We start from the raw sequence: 18,868 nt of genomic DNA on the forward strand, positions 1-18,868 counted from the left end.
GTAAAGATCATGTTCCATGAAGATAATTTGTAAATTTCCTACTGTAAATATATCAAAACTTACTTTTTGATTCGTAATATGCATTGCTAAGAATATTTAGATAATTTTTTTTTGCACTCTGATTTCAGATTTTCAAATCGTTATATATCTGTCAAATATTGTCTAGTCCTAACAAGCCATACATCAATGTTAAGCTTATTTATTCAGCTTCCAGGTGACGTATAAAAATCAATTTTGAAAAATTTACACCTTTGATTGTGTGGTTTTGTGGTCACAAATGATTCAGCTCTGCATATTGGCACATAAAGATGCAAATAATCGGTATAGGTTCTAATAAGGTCACCATAGGTCCTCTTTTTCCAGGACATGTCCTGGCCGGTTGTGATGTGTGGATCACGGTTATATCCATGGGTGCTGCAGCTAATCCATGGGTTGGGTAATAAAAAAAGTTAATTTTGATTAATTGACGGTGGATGAGAAAGATCACTAATAATAAAAATATTAACTACATTCACTAAAATAAAAATGCATTTTAACTGAACCATTTATTAGTCGATTTAACACTACAAAACCAATATCTAATCATGGAAAAATGCTAAGAAATCAATATTGGTCATTCTCTACTCGCTATGTATTTCTGCTTTAGTGAACATGGGAAAACAACCAAAAGTATATATATGTATATAAATATATATATAAATATTCTGAGATGCAGACTTTATATATTTTATCATATATTTTCTGTTAGCCCTGTACTTTTTCTACTGGTTCATCCAAATGCACCACATGCATATGATTACAAGTGCGTATCCTGTGATTATCAACAGGTAAATGCGGAAGAGAAGGAAGTCCAGAATGTAGCCCACGTGGCACCACTGGTTCTGTAGATGGTCTTCCTTTCGTATAATGGACAAATAAGTGTTCATCTCTCTAAGATCCTGACTGATCTGTCTGAGTTCAGGCACATCCAGTTTCATGGTTCCAGATGCTAGGGGACAAAAAAAGCAAGCATTTAGTGTCTAAAACAAGGGGTGTCCAATCGTGCTCCTGGAGGACCAACGTCCTGCTGAGTTTAGCTTCAACCAGGTCCAACACACTTGTCTGGAAGTTTTAGTGAATCTGAAGACATTGATTAGTTACTTCAGGTGTGTTTAATTAGGGTTAAAGCTAAACTCTGAAGGACAGTGACCCTCCAGGAACAGGTTTGGACACATTTGATTTGAAAGTTAGCATCAGTTTCTATTCTTGTCTCACCGTTACTGGATTTGTGTTGACTGGAAGTTGATTCTGAAGGCTGGATGACCCATGGATTGCTTTCTTGTTTCCCTTCTATCTTGGCTAAAGGGTCTTCAGGGAAATTGTAGCAAATAAGTCGAGCAATAAAGCGCATCACCAGCACCTGAACCCAGTGTGGCACCTCCCTGTATTTCATTGAATTATGGTGGAGAACACAGGTAATGAGGACCGTCTCCAGTAGACTTATGGTCATGAATGCCAGACACACTGAGAAATAAATACCTAAGGAGATGAAACCAAATTTTAGAGATGTGAAACTTAAATGAGTGTTCACATAATTCATATACCACATAAGAACATTTGTGAATCTTTTTGGTTAATGCCCTTCCCAAGCTCTCTGGTATATCTATAGGTCTTGGATACTTTACCAATGAGCTGATAAATTGAATTGGGTGTGTTTAATGAGGAAGAGTTTGGAAATGGGTTGGTGTGTCTTCAGGGACAGGGTTGGGAAACACTGGAGTAATAGTAAAGTAACCTATTTTACGCTCTTGAGTGTTATGACCAATGTCGTTGTTTGACGTTCACACATTGCTCCATACAGGTGTGTTTTGGCTAACTGACCTATTAAAGGTGTCCCATTAGCAGTGCTGGGAAGCAGGTCATTCATAATGAGAAGAAAGACTGTATATCCCAGAATGAGGGTCATTTTGAAAGAGGATCGATCCACACTGTGCGGCGGCAAGTAGAAGGACAGGATGTCAATGATCATGAGGAAGGAGCTGGGGATGATCAGGTTCACCACGTACAGTATCGGCCGTCGCTTTAATACCACCTGCAGGATGGAAACAGTAAGACTTGGACTGACACATTTAGCTTAAAGTGCTGGAAGGTTTATTTATTTTATTTTTTTTGGGAATATAACCATTTATGGAACTCCACTTATGACATTTGGAGGTAAAAATATGTTGTGTCAATAAATAAAGAATTCATTTCTAACACTTATTCATTTGTTCCCTCTTTTTAATTTGGTTAAATTGTGGCCAGACTTTTTTGTACAATGTTGCCACAAATTAATAATTATCTCAGACACAATTCTGCAAGAAGACTGAATTGTGGGTTAAAAAATGCAATTACCTTTTTATTACATGTCAGAAATAAAGAGATAAAAAATGAATTCTGAGTAAAAAAATACAAAATTGCTGGATAAAAGGTCAGAATTATGAGAGCCAAACTGCAGTTCTAAGAACAAAAAAATGTGTCCTTCTTGGGAACAAGTAAGTCTTGCTGTTTGCATTTAAGTGTTGCTGTGCTAGAGGACTTTGCACTTCAGACCAGAGAAAGTAAGAATCGTTGTCCTGTACTGAAGTTTTAACAATACTTCTGAAGCGAGGTGGTCTGTGAGTGAACTGGAGCTAGTAACCTTGTTCTATGGTCTGCAGAAACCTATTTGACATGTCTGGGATGACTTTCCAAGCCTAGAGCCAGGTGGAAAAAAGTGGTCCGAGTCTGTTGATTGACAGGTCGCCAAACGAGGCAGAGACATTAGCAGTACTGCTCTTTTAAGTAATTAAGTCTGCTATTACAACAATAGTTTGCTCGGGCATGTGCTGAGTGAAAAGGACAGGCCTAGGGTGAACAGTGCTTCCGTTGCCCGGAGCTAGATAAGGAACTGGAAAGTGAGAATGAATGCTTAGCCATCTGAGGGTGCTGCCAGGGCCCAGGCTTTGATTTTAGTCAAGGCTGAGCTGGAGACAGAGAAGGCTTTGCAGGCTGCTGGGAAGATGAAGCCTTCTGGTAAACTGAACCAGCCGCCCAGCTGGAGCTCATAGGCATGAAGTTGCGGCAACTTCTGTGCTGCAGTGAAGCGCTTTGCAAATCCTTCCAAGGCAGGGTCGATTAACCCTGTAGGGGAGACAGGGGAGTCAAGGAAGGTGATTTGGTCTGCATCATTGATTTTCTTAAAGTTGAGCCAAAGGTGGCGCTCAAGTACCACCATGCTGTTGTGCAGGCAATCAGCGGGGCCATAGCCAGCATGGTGGTACTTGAGCGCCACCTTTGGCTCAATTTTAATAGCATGCAGAGTTGTTTGCTGTGCACAGCTCCTTAAATAACGGTGGATAAACAATGATGCAAAACAGAGTTGTCACCGTTCTGTTAATTATGATTTCATTCTTTTTTTGTCGTAGACTAATGGTTTGAGGGTTGGACTTGTAACCCGAAGTTTGCGGGAGTCTCATTTCTGGCAGGAATTGTCAGTGCGGGAATGAATAACCAGTGCTATCTTCAGCACTGAAGAAGCCCAACACACTAGAGCCAAAATGATCCTGCTGGGCTTGGACGGGTGCACAGCCTTGACTCCAAGGCAGATGCTAGGCAGAGATGTGCAGGGGCCGCCTCTTCCAGAAAGGGGAGCTTGCCATATCCATTTTCTTCAGCACCATCTACAGATGTGAGAGCGGCAGAATTAGAAGAGTGGAGACAGAGTTGCTGGCGCACCACACCTTTGTAAGTTCATCGTGAACTGGCCTCTGGCGGGAGATTCATTAATGAGCATCATTCATCTATGCGCTGGACGTAGGCTCTTCTGGAGCTGGCTAAGCAGTTCTCTATCCGCACCACTCCGTGATAACACACTGGGGAGAAGGGTGCCAGGATCCTCTCCGGAGCACACCCAATTCTCTGAATCTTAAGATGTCAGTAATTTTAGAGTCATTCTTCTTAAAAAGACCAAACCGCTCATTGCAGATGAGGGGTGCTGATCCTCACATGCAGAGGAGGAGCGCCTTCCCGCTGCCAAGGCTGTTCCACAGCGAGTAGCAGGTTTTGCGCGTCTCGCATCAGAGACCAGCGAGGAGATGGTCTTCGCGCTGAAGGAGAAAATTCTGATGAATGGCACTCAGAGCAGACTTACATGGCAGTAGTCGCCACCCCTTTTGGCGGCCTGAAGCAACATTTATTCGTGCAGCTCAACGAGCGAGATCAAATCATGCTTCAGTATCCGTAAACTCTAGTTTATCCCATAAGCATATAACATAACCGTTCAATAGGAAACAGCATAGCATTTTAGTATGCGTTTCTAAACATTACACGCCTATTATGCTTTTGTCTCTTTCTTACCCAGAAAGTGATGATGTCCCATTCATCTATTCCAAACTTCAAAATGTCAGTGTCGCCCAAGATATCCACCAGCTCCCACTCTCCACTGGCCTGCAGATAACGCTTCGAGTTTACGGTCATCTCCTTAAAGGACAGGGCAGGACTGACACGGACGTCCTTTACTGAAGGGGTTACATGTATTACAGGTGTTACAGGTTGGAATACAAATATTTTACTCTTTTTCATTCCTAGGGCAAAATAGATTTATTTCAAAAGTCATCTAGTGTGAAAAACTGATATTCTCTTACTTCCATATGTTGACTTCACATTACTGCATGTGAAAGTCCACAGAAACTAATAAGACAGATTAAATGGGTCTTCACAAAACTCAGAAACACATGAATGGAAAATGCTTTCATGACAAATACTGCATGCGCTGAGATGGCAGGAAATGAGGAGAGCAATGAAAGAGGAGACGTTACTGGTATGCATGTAGGAGCCGAAGGTGAAAGAGCAGTTCTGTATGTCGAAAGGGAAACTGAAGATTTGTAGGTTACAAGCGCTAACCAGCCTCAGCATCCTGTCATAGCGGATGTGGCCCGTGTGGTTCACATACACGTAAGGACAGGCCTGAGATACATCGTCATCCACGCTAAACGGGAAAAGAGAGGGAGAGAGCTGAAATTATTATATATATATACCGGTATATATATTTTTTATAAATCACTTGCAGCCTAAATTATTTTAAAGCTTCCTCTGAGACAAAAATAGTCCATTTCAATTTACAGAATTGGCCTAAACAAGACGAAAGCTGCAACAGTATAACACGGGTTATATTTAATGCTTTAAATCTTCTGAAGTCATTATTTCTACAGTTTTTGTATGAAAGTCCACAGTGACACCAGACATGAAAGTACCACCCTTTTCAGCTAAAACCTGTTAACGATATAGATATATATAACTATAGCATTACAGACTGTTGCAGGGATGATGTGTTTCTATAGACCAAAACCCGGAAACAAGAATCCAGCACCTCCAAAGTCGATGGGTTTTTGAAGGGGTTTTTGTTTAAATGACTAAAATAAGGTCTGTGGTTAAACGCAAGCTCAAGATATTTTCAGTTTATTTCTACCACATAAAATACATCAGTGAAACCCCCTTGTTATTTAAAAAAAGGCAATTTCTAACAAGTGGCTGAATCGAACTACAGATGTTCATCACGCATATTCTAAGTAGTCACTTTCACAGCATTGGGTTTATAATCGCACTATTTAAAGTTTTCTAATGCAAACTTTAAAATAAAATGTATTTAAAGACAAAGACTTGACAGAAGTTGAGAATTTGTTGGTTCATGTTTTTATGTATTAACTCTATTATGGTTTTTTAACGTTTTAAATGTCGTGTTAGCTAATGCCTTCGTCTTGTGTTGTGTTGTGTTAGATTAACAAAATAATCTGCTGACGTCTTTTGCACACAGTGCTGGGTAGATTACTTACAAATTGTAGTCTGTTACTGATTCCAAATTACATAATGAAAATTGAAGTCAGTAATGTAATCATTTACACATTTTAGGATTACTTTTTGGACTACTTTGATTACTTTTGTCCTAACTCGTTTATCACTTTATTTAAATGGAATGATTTTGTACTATGTTGATATTAAAATATAAAGAGGAACAAAACATGTGCCATTTGTTGTTAGTAACAACATTAAGTGCATTGAACATTAAATTACATTACGTCAAGATTTTCCAAACTGGGGTTTGATGATGGGGTTTGGTTGGCCTTCTGTAACAAATTGTAGCTCCGTGTAGCTGTTTTTATTTTATTTTTTTCTCTAGAATCTTTATCTTACTATCACTCTCTGTTTTTTAAAGTGGTAAAATATAACTTAATTCACACCATATTTCTGATATTATCGATCAATCTTATCAGATTAACTTTGATCGTTCACTTTTATTTTATTTCCGTGAGTGCAGTACACCTGCAAAGCGTTAGCACTCGCTAGCTTGTCATTAGCGTTTTCATTCGAACCTATCGCTGTTTTCTTTTCTCCTCTCGCTCCAGTTTTTCACAAGTTCATCAAACAACCGCAGTATAGAAGTTTCATCAAGCACGGTGAGTAATGGCTTCTCCTATCATTGTTTCTTGCACCTCTTGCCACATGTACAGTTTATCTATCTCTGTCGCTGATGAGGGATTCACATGTGATAAATGCAGGGAAATAGTTAGGCTGACAGAGAAGATTTCAGAATTAGAGACACGCATCCAAACTTTAATTGAGGACAGTAAGAATGTTAGGGCTCTAGATACGGCTTTGGATGCGTCTAGCTCAGGGATTCCTGTACATTGTTCGGTTCCGGAAACAGAGCCCCTGCAGCAGGGCAACTGGGTGACGGTGAGGCAGCGTAGTCGTGGGTCAAAACACCGCTCCTCTGTTCCGATCAAAACATTAAACAGGTTCTCCCCACTCAGTGATGCACCCACTGAGAAACCTGATGAAAGTGCTCTAGTTATTGGTGATTCTATTGTACGGAACGTGAATATAGAGACACCAGCCACCATAGTCAAATGTTTACCGGGAGCCAGAGCGCCTGACATCTTGGCAAATTTAAAAGTGCTGGCTAATGCTAAACGTAAATACAGTAAGATTGTTATTCATGCCGGCGCTAATGATGTTCGACTTCGCCAGGTCACTAAAAATAACATTAAAGAGGTGTGTGAACTTGCAAGCACGATGTCAGACACTGTAATATGCTCTGGTCCCCTCCCTGCTTACCGTGGTGATGAGATGCATAGCAGATTGTCATCACTCAATGGCTGGATGTCTAAGTGGTGCCCACAGAATAACATAGGTTTCATAGACAATTGGACGAGCTTTTGGGGCAGACCTGACCTGTTTAAAAGAGATGGTCTTCATCCCTCCTGGGGTGGCGCCACTCTTCTCTCTAGAAATATGGCAAATAGTCTTAGTGTTTATACTTGACTAACTGGGGCCCAGGTCAGGAAGCAGACAGACTGGCTAAACCGACCGTCTGCTAGCTGCCTCCCGTCACAGAGGTCAGTTAATTCTCAGCACATAGAGACTCTTTCACCTAGATATCACACTATAGAGACTGTGTCTGTTCCCCGAACTAGAAAAAACAAAAAACGTCCAAACCAAGTTAAGATTAACAATTTAATTGAGGTTCAACAAATAAAAAACAGAAGCAATATGGATAAACAAATGATAAAGCTTGGCTTATTGAATATCAGATCCCTTTCTACGAAAACACTTTTTGTAAATAATATGATCACTGATCATAATATAGATGTACTCTGTTTGACAGAAACCTGGCTAAAACCTGATGATTACATTATTTTAAATGAGTCCACCCCCCAAGATTACTGTTATAAACATGAGCCGCGTCTAAAAGGCAAAGGTGGAGGTGTTGCTTCAATTTATAACATATATATAATATGTTTTCAGGATTTCTCAGAGGGCAGGCTACAAGTACAACTCGTTTGAAGTAATGGTGCTTCATATAACATTATCCAGAGAAACAAATGTTAATGATAAATCCCCTGTTATGTTTGTACCGGCTACTGTATACAGGCCACCAGGGCACCATACAGACTTTATTAAAGAGTTTGGTGATTTTACATCCGAGTTAGTTCTGGCTGCAGATAAAGTTTTAATAGTTGGTGATTTTAATATCCATGTTGATAATGAAAACGATGCATTGGGATCAGCATTTATAGACATTCTGAACTCTATTGGTGTTAGACAACACGTTTCAGGACCTACTCATTGTCGAAATCATACTCTAGATTTAATACTGTCACATGGAATTGATGTTGATGGTGTTGAAATTATTCAGCCAAGTGATGATATCTCAGATCATTATTTAGTTCTTTGCAAAATTCATATAGCCAAAATTGTAAATTCTACTTCTTGTTACAAGTATGGAAGAACCATCACTTCTAACACAAAAGACTGCTTTTTAAGTTATCTTCCTGATGTATCCAAATTCCTTAGCATATCCAAAACCTCAGAACAACTTGATGATGTAACAGAAACTATGGACTCTCTCTTTTCTAGCACTTTAAATAAAGTTGCTCCTTTACGCTTAAGGAAGGTTAAGGAAAACAGTTTGACACCATGGTATAATGAGCATACTCGCACCCTAAAGAGAGCAGCCCGAAAAATGGAGCGCAGCTGGAGGAAAACAAAACTAGAGGTATTTCGTATTGCTTGGCGGGAAAGTAACATATCCTACAGAAAAGCATTAAAAACTGCTAGATCCGATTACTTTTCTTCTCTTTTAGAAGAAAACAAACATAACCCCAGGTATTTATTCAATACAGTGGCTAAATTAACGAAAAATAAAGCCTCAACAAGTGTTGACATTTCCCAACACCACAGCAGTAATGACTTTATGAACTACTTTACTTCTAAAATCGATACTATTAGAGATAAAATTGCAACCATTCAGCCGTCAGCTACAGTATCACATCAGACAGTGCACTATAGACCCCCTGAGGAACAGTTCCACTCATTCTCTACCATAGGAGAGGAAGAATTGTATAAACTTGTTAAATCATCTAAACCAACAACATGTATGTTAGACCCTATACCATCTAAGCTCCTGAAAGAGGTGCTTCCAGAAGTCATAGATCCTCTTCTGACTATTATTAATTCCTCATTGTCATTAGGACATGTCCCCAAAACCTTCAAACTGGCTGTTATTAAGCCTCTCATCAAAAAACCACAACTTGACCCCAAAGAACTAGTTAATTATAGACCAATCTCGAATCTCCCTTTTCTGTCCAAGATACTAGAAAAGGTGGTATCCACACAATTATATTCCTTCTTAGAGAAAAATGGTATATGTGAGGATTTCCAGTCAGGATTTAGACCGTATCATAGTACTGAGACTGCTCTTCTTAGAGTTACAAATGATCTGCTCTTATCATCTGATCGTGGGTGTATCTCTCTATTAGTTTTATTGGATCTTAGTGCTGCGTTTGACACAATTGACCACAACATTCTTTTGCATAGACTTGAATACTTTGTTGGCATCAGTGGAAGTGCATTAGCATGGTCCGCCATCAGTTCGTAGCAGTGAATGAAGATGTATCCTATCGATCACAAGTGCAGTATGGAGTACCTCAAGGCTCAGTACTAGGGCCGCTACTCTTCACGCTTTATATGTTACCCTTGGGAGATATCATCAGGAAACATGGTGTTAGCTTTCATTGTTATGCTGATGATACTCAGCTCTATATTTCTTCGCAGCCCGGTGAAACACACCAATTTGAAAAACTAATGGATTGCATAGTCGATATAAAAAACTGGATGACGAGTAATTTCTTACTGCTAAATTCTGAAAAAACAGAGGTGTTAATTATAGGACCTAAAAACTCTGCTTGTAATAACCTAGAACACTGTCTAAGACTTGATGGTTGCTCTGTCAATTCTTCGTCATCAGTTAGGAACCTAGGTGTGCTACTTGATCGCAATCTTTCCTTAGAAAGCCACGTTTCTAGCATTTGTAAAACTGCATTTTTCCATCTCAAAAATATATCTAAATTACGGCCTATGCTCTCAATGTCAAATGCAGAAATGTTAATCCATGCATTTATGACCTCAAGGTTAGATTATTGTAATGCTTTATTGGGTGGTTGTTCTGCACGCTTAGTAAACAAACTACAGCTAGTCCAAAATGCAGCAGCAAGAGTTCTTACTAGAACCAGGAAGTATGACCATATTAGCCCGGTCCTGTCAACACTGCACTGGCTCCCTATCAAGCATCGCATAGATTTTAAAATATTGCTTATTACTTATAAAGCCCTGAATGGTTTAGCACCTCAGTATTTGAATGAGCTCCTTTTTACATTATAATCCTCTACGTCCGCTACGTTCTCAAAACTCAGGCAATTTGATAATACCTAGAATATCAAAATCAACTGCAGGCGGCAGATCCTTTTCCTATTTGGCGCCCAAACTCTGGAATAACCTACCTAACATTGTTCGGGAGGCAGACACAGTTTAAATCTAGATTAAAGACCCATCTCTTTAACCTGGCATACACATAACATACTAATATGCTTTTAATATCCAAATCCGTTAAAGGATTTTTAGGCTGCATTAATTAGGTAAACCGGAACCGGAAACACTTCCCATAACACCCTATGTACTTGCTACATCATTAGAAGAATGGCATCTACGCTAATATTTGTCTGTTTCTCTCTTGTTCCGAGGTCACCGTGGCCACCAGATCCAGTCTGTGTCCAGATCAGAGGGTCACTGCAGTCACCCGGATCCAGTACGTATCCAGACCAGATGGTGGATCAGCACCTAGAAAGGACCTCTACATCCCTGAAAGACAGCGGAGACCAGAACAACTAGAGCCCCAGATACAGATCCCCTGTAAAGACCTTGTCTCAGAGGAGCACCAGGACAAGACTACAGGAAACAGATGATTCTTCTGCACAATCTGACTTTGCTGCAGCCTGGAATTGAACTACTGGTTTCGTCTGGTCAGAGGAGAACTGGCCCCCGAACTGAGCCTGGTTTCTCCCAAGGTTTTTTTCTCCATTCTGTCACCGATGGAGTTTCAGTTCCTTGCCGCTGTCGCCTCTGGCTTGCTTAGTTGGGGACACTTCATCTACAGCGATATCGTTGACTTGATTGCAAATAAATGCACAGACACTATTTAACTGAACAGAGATGACATAACTGAATCCAATGATGAACTGCCTTTAACTATCATTTTTGCATTATTGACACTGTTTTCCTAATGAATGTTGTTCAGTTGCTTTGACGCAATGTATTTTGTTTAAAGCGCTATATAAATAAAGGTGACATTGACAAAGGTGACATGAAAAGCTAGTAATTATTTCATAATTATTCATAAAATTCATAATCACAAAAATGTTTTTGATTTTGTAATCCAGATAGGTAATCAGTTACTACCCAGACTGATTACAGATATAATCATACATGCGTATAACTACGGTTGCAGATGCACAAGCATCTTGTTCAAGCATCAACCTTTTGTGAATGTGCGAGACTTCCGGTTAATTAGCAGCTGTAGGGAAATAACGAGAAGAATAACAGTGCAGTAAACGGTAAAAATGTTTGTACTACAAACCAGTGTGTTCGTAATTAAGATAATACAATTTTTTTATATTATAAGACAAGACCCAATAGTTTGCAATTTAAAGCAGCAAAACAGTCTGTTTTGTACAGCTGAAAATAACTGGAAGCAGATGACACCGGAATCCAGATACATAAAATTTACAAATGTCCACGCCTGTTTATACGGGTGAAATAAGATGGACTGGCGTGCGCTGCAGTTTTGTGCTCTGCCACATTTGTTTCTTTAAATGATTGCACTCTTTGCTAGAGTTAAAGGGTCAAATGAAGATGAAAAAGATGTGTTTTCAGTAGGGGTGTTACGATTCACTCGTTTTCTCGATGCATCGATTACAAACCCTGTCGATTCATATGCATCGATCTTGAAACATGATTTTTGAATCGTGAATCACCGATCTTGGACAGTAATCGATTCAAAATGCTAAGAACCGAATGAATCGCTATTTCAATAGCGATTCAATGCTTTCAAAATGTATACACATTAAATTACTACACGCACAAATTAATGAAGACTTTGAAGAGTGTTCGTGAATCGTGCCTCTTATCTGTCCTTCACGCGCTCCACTGTTTACCGCCTGAGACTGTCACAGGATTGCGCTCGCGCTCCGTTCGTCTCTGACGCAGCTGACGTGTGATCTATAGGACTCGTGGCCAGTAATGCTAACGTGAAGTAGTTTTACTTTTCTGTAGTTTGTCAATGGCTCTCTGCATCTTACCGACGGAGTTACCGGAGCCGTCGACAGCTGTATTTATTGCATGGACGGAGCAGAAATGTAAGTGTCTAAATCATACGCACAGATCCATTGAATGATAAATGTTTTTAAACAATGCGGATGAACCGAATATACGAAGGAAACTTTTAAAATTAACCACAGCATTAACAACGACCTTGAAATAAGAGCGCGAGATTTATCTGATAATCAGATGCATGAAAGTAGCGTTTGTTTCATTAGCAAACAGACATCTGGCACGTTTTCTCTCAGAGAATCATTCGCTGATGGAGAGGAAAAGTTAAATAGCGATGAAGACGTTTTCACACTGAAAGAGAAGCGATCTCGCTCTCATAGACGTGCCAGGCTATATCTGCAGCTAAACTGAATAAAAGCAGAATGAACTGATGAAACTAAAAAAAAACCACAAACAATTTATGAATGATGCAGTGCTAATTGACATTTATTACAGTACAGAAACTATAAAGTATATTTTCTACCTTATTCTGTGCAGAAAATTTAAATAATTGCTAATTAATTGTAGCCTAGTATATAAAACAATCATAAAATTGCCATTAGGAAAAAAATATTGATTACAAATGATTGATTATTGTCCAGCAGTGTATTTGATTTATTACAGCTAATTAAAAGTAATTAAAAAAGAAGATAATTCCTAGTAAAAAAAATAAATAAAAAATAATAATAATTATTATTATTATTATATAGGCTACATACATAAAATGATTGTATTTGACATTTCTGTCACTTCTGAAATTATGGCTATGCCCCTGGTGTGACAAAATGTTAGCTTATACATACTACTCTTTAAGCTCTTTTTTAAAAACTTGGCTTACATACATTTTTACGTATGCCATGTCGCATCATTAAACTAGCATTTAACAATGGACAAAAGATTTTTTTTTTTCTAACCTATGGTTCTCTAACCATAAATGCTACTGTAATTTGCCCCCTGACTAAGCATTTAAAGAATTTAGTAGAAGCATTTAAATAATCCCGCGAATGCAATTAAAGAATGCAGAATCGAATCGTTATAATCGAATCGAATCGAATTTAATTGTGAATCGAATCGAATTGAATCGTTCTAAATTTGCAAAAAACCTTCTTGAATCGAATCGAAAACCTATGAATCATAATCGAATCGAATCGCTGCCTTGCCAAAGATTCACAGCCCTACTGTGTGTATTTGAGCACTGAGAACTGATCACATGCTGTATATGAGAACTGAAGAAGTGAAGCATGTGTGAGACTGAGCACTTCTATCAGCACTTCATTCGGCCTATCCCCCGTTCACTAACTTAGGCCACATGTACACAGGTATTTTTATAAACAGTTTTTCTTCTGTTTTAAAAATAATCTCAGGCCACCTGAAAAAGCAAACGCATGCTATGATGCACTATCAAGAGCATGGCAAGCCAACAGGTGGCGATATAATCTCAACCGTAAAGCCATGCTGGCCAATCAGAAGCCTGAAAAGTTTCCAATAGGTGGAGATTACAGTGCTGGCTTCGACGTCACAAGCCAAAAACGTTGGTTCCGCTGTCTACATGATAACACAGAGTTTTTGAAAATCCTCACCCTGGCAGGATGCATGGCCAAACCGCATAGAAAAAGCTGTGGTTTTAAAAATAATTGCATTCATGTGGACAGGGCCTTAGACAACAACAAACTGTGACTTATGGGAAAAATGGGTTGTCTGGTCACCTTATTCATACCCCTTCGGCTGCTGAGGCCATTGTTTCAGATCGCTAGTTTGCATTATGGTAGTCCATCCATCCACTGCGGCTGCCATACTGAGACTAGATATGCAAACGCCCCTTATACGATTACAATTCAATGACATGGACGCACATTTTGAGGGAAAAAATGGCCTATATGATGTTTTATGAATGTCCGGTAGTCCTTAAATGATGTTATTGTTCCGTCTTGTCTTGTTAAGATGTGGCATTATTTAGTTATAATTTTTAATAATTAGATATTAGTTTTAGCTTGTCAAAGTCTCATCTTCATCACAGAAATTTTTTTTGTTAACGAATATTTTTAGTTGTCTGTTAACGAAATGAACACTGTTTTTTTAAGTGTACTTACACTTTGATTTAAACAAAATCAGCACATCTGTGCAGCACGACTGACACAGAAGAGCATACGCTACTTGCGTTCAGCTCATATTCTCCAAAATGGCACTATGATGATGAGGAGAGCCACAGAGGAGACAATTTGTTGAATAAAATCGCTATTTTAGTTTTCATTGTGTACCATAAGTATTCTCGTCGCTTCATAACGTTACGGTTGGATCACTGATGGCATATGGACTATTCTAACTATGTCTTTCATTCTTTTCTGGACTTTGACAGTGTAAATTTTGGGTTGGAGTAACACTTTAAAAGATCCTTAACTCATTGACAAATATCTGATCTTGTAAGAAGTGCTCACTTTACACAGAGTGCATGTGATCATGAAATTGACAGTGAAAGTGAACAGCGTGAACGCTCATCCAAAAGAGATTTACATACTCCGAATACTGAGAGTGTGTCACAGTGTATGGTCTGTGTTAATGCCTGCCTGGATAACCCTGTGCCTGAGTGAGAGATGAAGGAGCAGGAGATCCTGGATTTTTTGGGGTTCACCATGTACCTACAACACCGGTCTCAGTGGGATACCCCAGCCCATCACCACTGCACAAGATGGTCGCCAGCCCAGCGCCACTGTGAAAAATGGTCGCCAGCCCAGCGCCACTGTGCAAGATGGCTGCCGACCCAGTGCCACAGCACAAGATGGCCACCGGCCCAGCGCCACTGCACAAGATGACCGCAGGTCAAGTCACCAATGATCTTCATGAGTCAGGTCAAGTCACCAGTGTTCTTCATGGGCAAGGACAAGTCTTCAGTGTTCTTCATGGGCAAGGTCAAGTCAACAATGATCTTTATGAGTCAGGTCAAGTCACTATTAACGCTCATGAGTCAAGCCCAACCACAGTTAGAACTCATGAGCAAAGGCAAGTTGATCTTCCTGAGTCTAGTCAAGCCATAGTTGATCTTCCTGAACCCAGTCAAATCACCACGGAACTATCAGAGTCTCTTCAAGTCTCTGCTGAACTACCAGAGACTCTTCACGTCTCTGTTGAACTACCAGAGCCTCGTCACATCTCTGCGGAACTTTCAGAGCCTCGTCACATCTCAGCCGAACTTCCTGAGCGCTCGTCCTATCCTGTCATGGCCATGGAGGCCATCCATGAACTCACCGTCTGTCCTGTCATGGCCATGGATAACATCTACCATCTCCTCAGGGCCACGGAGGCCACCCTTAACCTGTTCATGTTCTCTATTTCAGGCTTACCTAACCAGGCTTGCTCTCCTGGGCCATCGATCCCACTGTGGTGGTCTTCTGCACCGCCCTGGTGGGCTTCTGTCTCGACCGCACGGCTGTGGTGGTCTTCTGCACCGCCCTGGTGGGCGTCAGTCCCGTCTGCTCGGCTGTGGTGGGCTCCAGTTTTACCTGCTCCACCCTGGATTCCTGCCCTGTCAGCTCTGCCCTGGACCCCTGTACTCTCCGTTCCCTCCTGGCCTTTTTTTCACTTCCTGTCTCTGTTTCCCTCTATGGACCTGGCCCTCCGTCCCTCTCCCTGGTCCTCCACCGGTCCACCTCCCTCCTGGTCTCTGTGTTCCTTGGTTTGTTCTTGTGTTCGGTGGAGCATCTGGTAGCTGCACCTTGGTGGGTGGGGGGTAATGTCATAGTGTCTGGTCTGTGTTTCCCTGGGTGTCCACTAGTGGTCTCACTTTCCCATAGTCACCCCACTGCAGGCACCCCACAGGCCACAAGCCTTTGTCCCATTCATCACTTTTAATTGCACACCTGTTAATTGCACTCAGCTGTCTCCACTTTCATCGTTTGCACCTGTCCATATAAACCAGCCTGTCTCTATCTGTTTTATGGAGTCCTTGTTTTCCATCACCGTTCCATCCGTTCTTGTGTTCCCTTGTGTTTTTCATGTTTCTTGTTTTTTGGACTGCTTTCATTGTTTTTGACCTCCTGTCTGTTTTGGATTTGCTTGTGGATTACCCCATTAAAACACTGCAATTGGATCTCTCGTTTCCTGTGGGCATTCGTAACAGAGTGGCTCCCTGATGTGACAAAATTATACACAATATTAGAACGTTTAATAAGAGTGGATAAAGAAAACACCTGAATCCAAGATATTTTGGCCGATTAAGAAATCCTGGCCGGACCAATTTTTTTAGGACCATAAAGAGGACATGTCCAGGGAAAAGAGGACCTATGGTCACACTACCTAGACAATATTTATAGTTATTGTACTTGATGTGGATGGGCTTCTACCCGGATGAGCAGTAAAATCAATGTTTATTCATTTCTGGAGAAAACATCTTAAGTTGTCACTTATATAAGTGAAACCTCATTAATTCTCCTCAGAGCAATACAAACCCCCAAAAAAGTCCCAAACCTCCTCAGTGGAGGGCACTCACAACTCATAAACGATAATGTCAGGAGTCCAGAGATCTTTGACAGGAAGAGAGATCTTCGTAATGCCGTCACAGGCTTCTGGATCCCAAATCAGGAACTCATGGAACCAGTACTATAACGAAACAAGATTGAAGAACAGGATTTCAAAATATTCAGGTGATCATTCAAACATCTCTTAATGTTCATGCACCAAACCTACCAGCCTGAGCCAGAGAAATGTAGTGAGAATTTGTGTTTTTTCATTCTGCAAAACAGAATAAGCATCAGATGTTTAGACACAAGTACAGTTTACACAACCACATACACAGACATACCGCTGGTCCTGCACTGACTCACCACTCCCAAGATGGCATAGAGAGTGAAGGAGATGTTGGTTATGGTGGGGCTGCTGAGGTTGACAGAAGGTCTGAAGGACTTCTTGTCAATGACGTCCTGCAGAGAGTCGTAGGTGGGTCCACTTTGTCCTTCTTCACATTGGAGCATATTTGCCAGACACGACACTTAACATGACCATAAACCAGGGAAACTTGCTTAGCGGCTTCTTTGATGCCCATTTATTAGCATATATTAGCATTATTTATCTGCAGTCAGTTAACAAATGCTGCGTTACACAGTATTTTTGTATATAGTCAGCCCAAAAAGTATTTGGACACTTAAAACGCAATTCAAAATGTACAGATATTTCACAAAAAAGGTTACACATCTATGGTGACTTTGATAACATTATACAAATATTTAGGCTGTGTTCAATATAAACAGAAAAAGAATTCCAACATTTTTAAATGTATATTGTTTGATCATCCTTAATGGTAATTTCTAGCATATTTAACTTTAACAGTGAATTAAAAGTATCTTCTTTCTAGAGCACATTGTCAAATCTTATTAATGGACATATAAAGCATGATTGAGTGTATGCCATATTTAATACAGAAACAATAGACATAACTCTAAAGCCGATCCTGCAACATGGGATGAGATCAGTTTAACATTTTAGAAATTTGTAACAAGTGAAGAAATCACATTTCAATTGCAGAAGCTGTAATTACTTGACAAAAGCCTAAGAAAGTAAAAATACATCACATTATAATTGATTTGACCAAACAATTTTGACGTAGATAAATATGTGAGTGTTATATCATTGTTTGGAATTCATAGCAAAAGAAAAGAAAAAAAGAAAAACACCCATGGACTAAAAGACACTTGATTTGGTATATATGGTAATTCTGAATCTCTGGAGATAATGCATAGTTGTTTTTAACAAAGACAAAAGTATAACAAACCCGAAACATTAATTCTGACATCTATATATAAGTTTTAATTCATTACCTGTAAGTAGAATGAAAAATTCCAAAAGAAAACGGCAAATATGTCCCATAATGCTCGTGTGGATGAGATATCCTTTTGTTTCCGCTCACCGTTTACTTTCACAGATGAAATCTGATGACTTTCCTGGCACTATCATGTGTGGTTACATGTTGTTTAACACCTCTGGTAACCACTGACCTATCCTATTTTAATAGCTTTGTATCCGTTTGGTTGAACTCATTAGTGATCTACTGTAACTTGTTTTTCCTGTACATGAAAAAACATGTTCCGTGCTACACATTTAATTAAAGGAAAGAACATGAGATTCACACTTGAGCTATTATGGCTCTTCAAGACATTATAAAATCTATTTTAGCATATTAAATCCACTTGAAAATATTTCCAGCTGTATTTATAGTTCTAGATTTCCACAAACTCTCCTGATTGTATGGTACTCAACATACTGCATTTTGAAAAGCATTTTCTTGTGGCTTCTTTTACAGTCACATATTAAATTAAGAACTATCATCAACTATAATTATTAATTTAGAAATGTATTAAACCATTTATTTCAATACATATATTAAACTTTTTACCACAATAACTTAAATGAATAAATCCTTAAAAACAAATAAACAAACAAACACCAAAACCAGAAGTAAAGTTTGTGTGATATTTAAATAATATTAAATTTTATCTAATATTAGAATATTTGATAATGACAGTGACAAAAGTCATTGCTATTCATGATACCCAAGCTAACAAAACATCTTTTGGGGATACAGATCAACCAATGTCAGACTCAGTGTACACATTTGCTAAATACTGATACTAATACTAATACTAATACTTATTTATACTTTAAACTTTCTAAGACTGAA

General features: G+C 39.4%; 1 protein-coding gene across 1 annotated transcript; it reads right to left on the bottom strand.

The window, feature by feature from the left end:
• Positions 1-474: 474 nt before the first annotated feature.
• LOC132131854 (5-hydroxytryptamine receptor 3A-like) lies at positions 475-17,305 on the bottom strand. The gene is made up of 8 exons (XM_059543988.1): positions 17,019-17,305; positions 16,882-16,926; positions 16,685-16,794; positions 4,818-4,987; positions 4,357-4,517; positions 1,861-2,071; positions 1,255-1,518; positions 475-988 (listed from the first exon to the last, which is right to left on the bottom strand). The coding sequence occupies exons 1-8, from the start codon at positions 17,163-17,165 to the stop codon at positions 762-764; spliced, it is 1,335 nt and encodes a 444-aa protein (XP_059399971.1). The 5' UTR covers positions 17,166-17,305; the 3' UTR covers positions 475-761.
• Positions 17,306-18,868: the final 1,563 nt, after the last annotated feature.

This window comes from Carassius carassius, chromosome 48 (assembly GCF_963082965.1).
Source record: "Carassius carassius chromosome 48, fCarCar2.1, whole genome shotgun sequence".
NCBI classification, from domain to species: Eukaryota; Metazoa; Chordata; class Actinopteri; order Cypriniformes; family Cyprinidae; genus Carassius; species Carassius carassius.

Bases quoted from the DNA above. Each gene is read 5' to 3' on its own strand.
- LOC132131854 (XM_059543988.1), bottom strand. From the start codon at position 17,165: ATGCTCCAATGTGAAGAAGGACAAAGTGGACCCACCTACGACTCTCTG. The intron at 4,518-4,817 runs GTAACGTCTCCT...TAACCCCTTCAG, and splicing joins CGGCTCCTACATGCATACCA to TAAAGGACGTCCGTGTCAGT. The intron at 2,072-4,356 runs GTAAGAAAGAGA...TCCATCCTGCAG, and splicing joins GGGACATCATCACTTTCTGG to GTGGTATTAAAGCGACGGCC.